Source organism: Penicillium citrinum, assembly GCF_028827155.1.
Source record: "Penicillium citrinum strain IBT 23319 chromosome Unknown utg000004l:1.0-2404223.0:1.0-2405248.0, whole genome shotgun sequence".
Taxonomy (NCBI): Eukaryota; Fungi; Ascomycota; class Eurotiomycetes; order Eurotiales; family Aspergillaceae; genus Penicillium; species Penicillium citrinum.
Window position 1 is genome coordinate 2,398,443 of NW_026622689.1, and position 6,663 is coordinate 2,405,105.

General features: G+C 50.9%; 4 protein-coding genes across 4 annotated transcripts; 2 read left to right on the forward strand and 2 right to left on the reverse strand.

Moving 5' to 3' along the window:
- Window positions 1-253: 253 nt before the first annotated feature.
- Window positions 254-1,654, forward strand: N7469_005858 (putative Rad51 family DNA repair protein; the record flags this gene model as incomplete). The annotated part of the gene is made up of 2 exons (XM_056644778.1): window positions 254-313; window positions 371-1,654. 2 exons carry the CDS (start codon window positions 254-256, stop codon window positions 1,652-1,654), a joined length of 1,344 nt encoding a protein of 447 aa, XP_056501592.1.
- A 120-nt stretch (window positions 1,655-1,774) lies between these two features.
- N7469_005859 (threonine/serine dehydratase) lies at window positions 1,775-2,955 on the reverse strand (the record flags this gene model as incomplete). The annotated part of the gene is made up of 2 exons (XM_056644779.1): window positions 1,775-2,547; window positions 2,619-2,955. The coding sequence occupies 2 exons, from the start codon at window positions 2,953-2,955 to the stop codon at window positions 1,775-1,777; spliced, it is 1,110 nt and encodes a 369-aa protein (XP_056501593.1).
- Window positions 2,956-3,305: 350 nt separating this feature from the next.
- On the reverse strand, window positions 3,306-4,496 carry N7469_005860 (Ketol-acid reductoisomerase; the record flags this gene model as incomplete). The annotated part of the gene is made up of 1 exon (XM_056644780.1): window positions 3,306-4,496. One exon carries the CDS (start codon window positions 4,494-4,496, stop codon window positions 3,306-3,308), a length of 1,191 nt encoding a protein of 396 aa, XP_056501594.1.
- Window positions 4,497-5,533: 1,037 nt separating this feature from the next.
- Window positions 5,534-6,663, forward strand: N7469_005861 (isochorismatase family protein family; the record flags this gene model as incomplete). The annotated part of the gene is made up of 1 exon (XM_056644781.1): window positions 5,534-6,663. A coding segment is annotated over one exon (1,130 nt), but the record flags the coding sequence as incomplete, so codon positions are not given.

A 6,663-nucleotide genomic window follows, 5' to 3' on the forward strand; every position in this document is an offset into this window, starting at 1 on the left:
TGAAAGAGGGGGTCGAAAGATGTCGCGGAAAGGAAGAAAAGTTGAGGAGGAAAGAAAGTCGGGTGAAATCGAGAAAAAGCGGCGGAGGCTCGCCGCTTTCCGCGATTTGCTTTGCTTTGCTTTGCTTCACTTTTGCTTCTTTGCAGAACCTCATGAACGAGGATTGAAGCCATTGAATATTGCATGTTTTTCTATGCTATACTTTTAAAATTCATAAAGGGATATGCGTTTACGATCTCAATGATTGTCTATCATGGCTGCCAGCTTAGGCGCGTCCTCACTGGCCGAGGTACATGTTGAGGGATTGGACCAGGTAAGTTTCATTCGGATCGGCAGTAGAGTATCAGATCACTGATATATATATATCTAGTTATTACATGACCTGGCCAATGTATGTCCAGACATTGAGAAGCCTGAGTCGGGCCCGCTTGGTATACCTATCCTCGATGCTCTACTCGAGGTGTTCATGCTCAAGGCCGTGAAACCAGGCGATATTCCACGACGACAACTGGAATCACCAGCCCAGCGAGAACAGAATCGTCTTGATGATGAAGAAATGATATTTCAGGGAGTTCATCCAAATGATGATCAGGTTTTACAACCCTCCAACGTTTTCTTCACGGCTTCCGCATATCGCAACAAGAAACCTTGTCCGGTCGTGGAGATATCAAGTAGTGTTTCTGCAGCAGGAAAATCACAACTCCTTTACTATCTGACTGCGCTTGCGGTCCTGCCTCGGGGCTATGAAAATATCTCTATTGGCGGGAAAGAAGCAGCTGTGGTCTGGATAGATAGTGATGATCGTTTCGATGCTGATCGGCTTCGCGTCGTGGCTCGTGGCATTGTACGACATGCACAACAAACCCTGGACCCGGATGCCCTTAACGAGGACGCCGGTGGCCCTACGGATGGGGATATCGAGGCTATGTTAGTCTTTTCGTTGCAGCACGTTCATGTGTTTCGCCCACAGTCATCTTCTGCCATCCTCGCTACTCTCCGTGCCCTTGACTCTTATCTGTATGATCTTTCACGACACAAGTCCTCTGATCGTCCTCTGCAAATTGTTTCCATTGACAGCATGACTGCGTTCTTCTGGCAAGACAAACTGCGTGATGAGATAGCTCGAACCGAAGATATCGGCCGATCTCGCGCTGAGATAGACGAGGAACGTGAGCAAAAGCAGAGTTTCCACCTCGTTGATCTATATACGGAACTGGTCAAAGAATTGAAGAAATTGCAAGGCCGATTTGGATGTGTGGTTTTGTATACTGCAACCGTCACGACTGGCAGGCCTGCTAACAATAACAATTCCATGCCCGCTGACCCTTACGATCGAGTGCCATCACGAACTCCAGCACTCAAGCCGGCTCTCCCTGCACCATGGGGGAATTTCCCGATTCTACGTCTAATTGTTCATCGAGACGCAGTGCGTCCGTTTCCACCAGCTGTGAACGTGCATGATGCTGAGAGAGACGCCTCCTTGCGACAGGATGTCGTGAACCAAGGCAAATTCTCTGCTTGGGTGAATGCATGGGATCGTGAAGAATGGCCTCGTCGTGTGGCGGATGGAGTTGACTGGTATAATGGCGGTAGTTTTCCTTTCTATGTCCATGAGATGGGAGTCGAGATACCTCAGCCTGATACCATAGGGTAGGTGACCAAGATGCATGCCAAATCAGGGCTTGAATGGATACAAGGAATTGAAAGTACTTGAAGTATTATCTTTATACACATTTATTATACTCAGTGAGCTACTATATACACTTGGTATCTATTAACCAAACAACTTGGCAATCGCTTCTACAGTTGTATTGCCTCCACTGAATACAATTGCAACATCCCAGCCCTTTTCGCCGCTTTCTTCTTCAACACGTCTTCGGAATTCTTCATCAAATAGACAGACAGCCAATCCAACAACAGCACTGGGCTCAACTACCACCTTCATGCGTTCCAGCACCAAACGCATGGCAGCCTTGATCTGCTCCTCTGTGACAGCAAATACACCCTCTACCTTGCATTTATTAGATATGACCTCCCAATTAAGTAGTCCAACAGGAGTGCGCAAGCCGTCTGCAATAGTCAAAGTCGACACTTTAGTCACACGCTCTCCAGCTTGCAGTCCACGCCGGCAATCATCCGCGCCTTCATAAGCGGGCTCCGCGCCAAAGACACGAGTTGGCTTGTCGGAGAAGAAAGTTGCCACGCCCGAATTCAATCCACCACCTCCTACGGGCGTGATGACTGCATCGAGAGTATGTTCGGATCGGACTTGCTCCGTATATTGTGCGTTCAGCTCCAAGGCAGTGGTACCCTGTCCACAGATGATATTGAAATCATCGTACGGCGGGATTAGAATGGCATTTGTCTTGGCCTGGATTTCTGCAACGACTGCTTCTCGCTCAACACTTGTTGAGCCACTGAATACAACGTTTGCACCATACGACCGAGTGCCGGCGATCTTCGAGGAGGTACTGATGCTGGGCATCACAATGTGAGCGGGAATATGGAGGGTGGATGCAGCGAGGGCGAGAGCTTGAGCATGATTTCCTATAGAGATGATTTATCAATATTAGTTTGGTTTCTTCTCTTCAGTAGATATTCTCGGGGTCATTTTATACCAGAACTGTGAGTGATGACTCCGCGTCGCCGCACTTCTTCTTCCCCGCGTTCCTCGATCAACCGCAGCAACGCATGAAAAGCACCCCGGGCCTTGAAAGCGCCAATTCGCTGAAGATTCTCACACTTGAAGAAGAGCCTGAACTTTGGCCGCGCGGGCGTCTGTCCTTCAAATGGTGTGCCAACGAGGGACTCGGGGGACTGTGGGGTCGAGGCGATGGAGTCGAGAGTCTTGCAGGTAAGCAATGGGGTACGATGCACATATGGCTGAATCAGTCCATATGCAGCCTCAATGGCGGCGGGGGTGAGTGATTGTGCTTGTTCGGCGGGTGAAGTCATGATGTTTAATCGTCAGTGTCACTCAGATACAGCTGGGAGGAATGAGTAGAAGAGAAAAAGTAGAAGAGAAAGTAGAAGATACGAGGGGAAGGCAGTCGGAGGATTTCCCCGCGTTCTTCTCCGGAAATGCTCCGATGCGACTAGAAATGATTGAGTCATTCCGAGAAATATACTGAACTACAAGTTGATGAAGCTACGAAGAGAAGATGGAAAAGTGGTTGAACAAGGAAAAGGCAGCCAACTGGCCGTTGATATTCGCATACCCGCAAAAATACTTTCACAGATTCATAGTACATCATAATAATTTTTTGACCAAACCCCTCGCAAAAACGGGTATCACGATATTATATTTATTTCTGGTTCTCGGGGCGTAGAGAGCGGACGGCCTTACCGGCGCGCCAGATCTCGAGGTCACGGATCTCCTGCATCTCCTTCTCGTACTTCTCACGGTAATCCTTCTGGGAGTTGTAGTCGAGGGAGCGCTGGGTCTCGGTACCGTCACGGACGGAGTCATACAGCTCGTTGAAGAGGGGCTTCAGGTTGTCCTTGAAGCGGGCAGACCAGTCAATGGCACCACGACGGGCAGTGGTGGAGCAGGCAGCGTACATCCAGTCCATACCGTTACCACCGATCAGGGGGTACAGGGACTGAGTGGCCTCCTCAACGGTCTCGTTGAAGGCCTCAGAGGGGCTGTGGCCACGCTCACGGAGGACCTCGTACTGAGCGAGGAACATACCGTGGATACCACCCATCAGGCAGCCACGCTCACCGTACAGGTCGGAGTAGACCTCCTTCTCGAAGGTGGTCTCGTAGAGGTAGCCGGAACCGACGGCGACACCCATGGCGATGGCCTTCTCCTTGGCCTGGCCGGTAGCGTCCTGGTAGACGGCAATGGAGGAGTTGATACCACGGCCCTCACGGAAGAGGGTACGGACGGTACGGCCGGAACCCTTGGGGGCAACGAGGATAACATCGACACCCTCGGGGACGTCAACCTTGGTGAGGTCCTTGAAGACGGGGGAGAAACCATGGGAGAAGTAGAGAGTCTTGCCCTTAGTGATGAGGGGCTTGATGGAGGGCCAGGTCTCAGACTGGGCGGCATCGGAGAGCAGGTTCATGACGACGGTACCCTTCTCAATGGCGGTGTTGACATCGAACAGGTTCTTGCCGGGGACCCAGCCATCCTGAATGGCCTCCTTCCAAGAAGCACCATCCTTACGGACACCGACAATGACGTTCAGACCGTTGTCACGCAGGTTCAGACCCTGACCGTGACCCTGGGAACCGTAACCGATGAGGGCCAGAGTGTCGTTCTTGAAGTACTCCTGGAGCTTCTCACGGGGCCAATCGGCACGCTCGTAGACGTCCTCCTTGACACCAGCGAAGTCAATGGTCTTGACACCACGGACGGGGGTGACAGGGGCGATAGCACGACGAGCGACCGAAGCCAGAGCCGGACGGGGGAGGGCGGCGGTGACGACGGAGCGAGGAGCGGCCACACGGGCCATGCGGAACGCACGGGGAAGAGCACGGGAAGCCATTGTGATAGGAATTGAAGAGGGGAGAGTGGTCAAAGAAGGAAAAAGGAGAAGACGATGGGGGGAAAAGAAGGAGGAAGAAGAAGAAGATGGAGGAATCTGGGCGGGATTTAAAAAGAAGTTGGGGCAAGCCCGCCCTTCCACGGTTGCTCCGCAAGCAGGAGTCATAGTCATGTGATATCCGGAGAAGTGCACAGTCTCCCCGGCCGATCTCGGAGCACGTGATACAAAATGACCAATCAGAATCAGCCTGTAATCACCTACACAGCAAAGCATCACATACAGTCGAGCTAGCTATCTACTAACTGTCAGAGTAAATATACATTGAATGTAGTACATTGGTAGTATAGTTAGTAGATCCGGGGTATCCGGGGTATGGATACTTGCGTGTACTAGATATCTTTAATTAGTCACGTACTTGTATTACTTTGTGCTATGTATATTAATGAGTCTTCAATACTCTATAGTTACTACTCAGTATAGAGTAGTCGTAGAGAATAATAGTAGGATATACTATAATTATTATGATAGAATCTCTACTTACGAAGTGGTCTATAGTAGTACTACCTAGTGCCACTTATATATGAACTACTCATCCACTAAATATATACTATACTATATACTACTAACTATATAGTGCTAACTATGCTATGGACTATATATTGTAGCATTCGTCCCGACAATTCGGTCGACTCTCTTCTCCGCCCAATTGAACCTCTTCAACTTCATCTCATCCCACTTTTCCTGCCACTTCCTCCAATCTGACCATCTGGGCAGAGAGAAGGTTCTTCTCTTTTGCTCTCTTTTCCATCTTACATGCCTTAGGTATCTCTCTACCGTCCTGTTGGGTCTTTTATTCGCCCCCACTCACAATTCACAATTCACAACTCATCACTCCCCCCCCCCCCGTTAATAGTACTCTCCGAATCGCCTTCCCCTCCTCCTCACTCTTCTTTCTCCTCCTCCAGGAACCTTCGAGTGTGTCTCAAATTGGCTTGGCTTCTGTGGCGGTGCGGTGATCGCCCTACCATGTCTTGACGATGAGTTTCTTCTCTTTCGGTGATCTGCCTTCCATTCAGACCCGCAAGGCTTTGTTGTTGCTCGACTTCCAAAATGATTTCGTGCGCCCCGCTGGTGCTCTGCATGTCGCCAACACTGCCGACATCCTCGAGACTCTGCCCCCGCTGGTCGCTGCGTTTCGTCGCGTCGGTGATGTAATCTGGGTGCGATCCCAATATGAATCTCCTCAGTCTCTAGATGATTGGAACTTTGGCGATCGCATCGTCTTGGAGAAGCAGCCGCCGAGGCGGGTGCCTCCACCCTCTTCCGATATTATCGAAGCTTCTTCGGATCGCGATTCGCCAGAACCTGTCGACCAAGAAGCCTTTCTTTCTGGATCCGTCGCGACTTGTTGTGCTCCGCAGACCACCGGGTTTCAATTCCCCGCTCCCATTCTGGCCGCTTTAGACCGCGAACGAGACACGGTCTTGGACAAGACCGGTTACTCCGCTTTGGAGTCCGAGGGTCTTGTCTTGTCCTTCCGAACTCGATTTATAACCGAATTATACCTCTGTGGTTCTCTTTCAAATGTTTCCGTTTATGCGACCGCCTGTGATGCTGTTCGTAACGGCTTTTCCGTCACCCTGATCGAGGATTGTCTTGGTTATCGCGACTTTCAACGCCATCAAGAGGCCATGCGCCGCATGGCCGACATTCTTGGTGCAACCGGCCTGGACGCTCGGGAACTCACCCAGGAACTGGATTGGCAGGAAACCCATGCCATTGCCAAAGGCGATACACAACCAAAACGACCGATTTCTACCGCACCCTCCGGAATCGAGGGCTTCATGAATAGTTTGGGAGTCCAGGCAGATGATGCGATCCCCGAAGAACCAGATGAGGATATACGAAGTCTCACGGAACTGGCGTCACTCACTCGAACCCATCGAATGACCGCTGGAGGGTCTCATGCCCGCTCTGGTGGCATCGAGGGAAAGAAACATGTGCGCGCGCGAGTGCGCCGACCGAAACGTCGGGAGCCAACAACCGCTGATCCAGCAGCAGCCGCTGGAAATATCAATGATAAGATAGGGGAAGGAGACTCTCGTCTCGTTCCTCAGCTTGATTTACCTGCAGATGCCTTCGAGCGTATACGAGCCGAGGTGTCCTG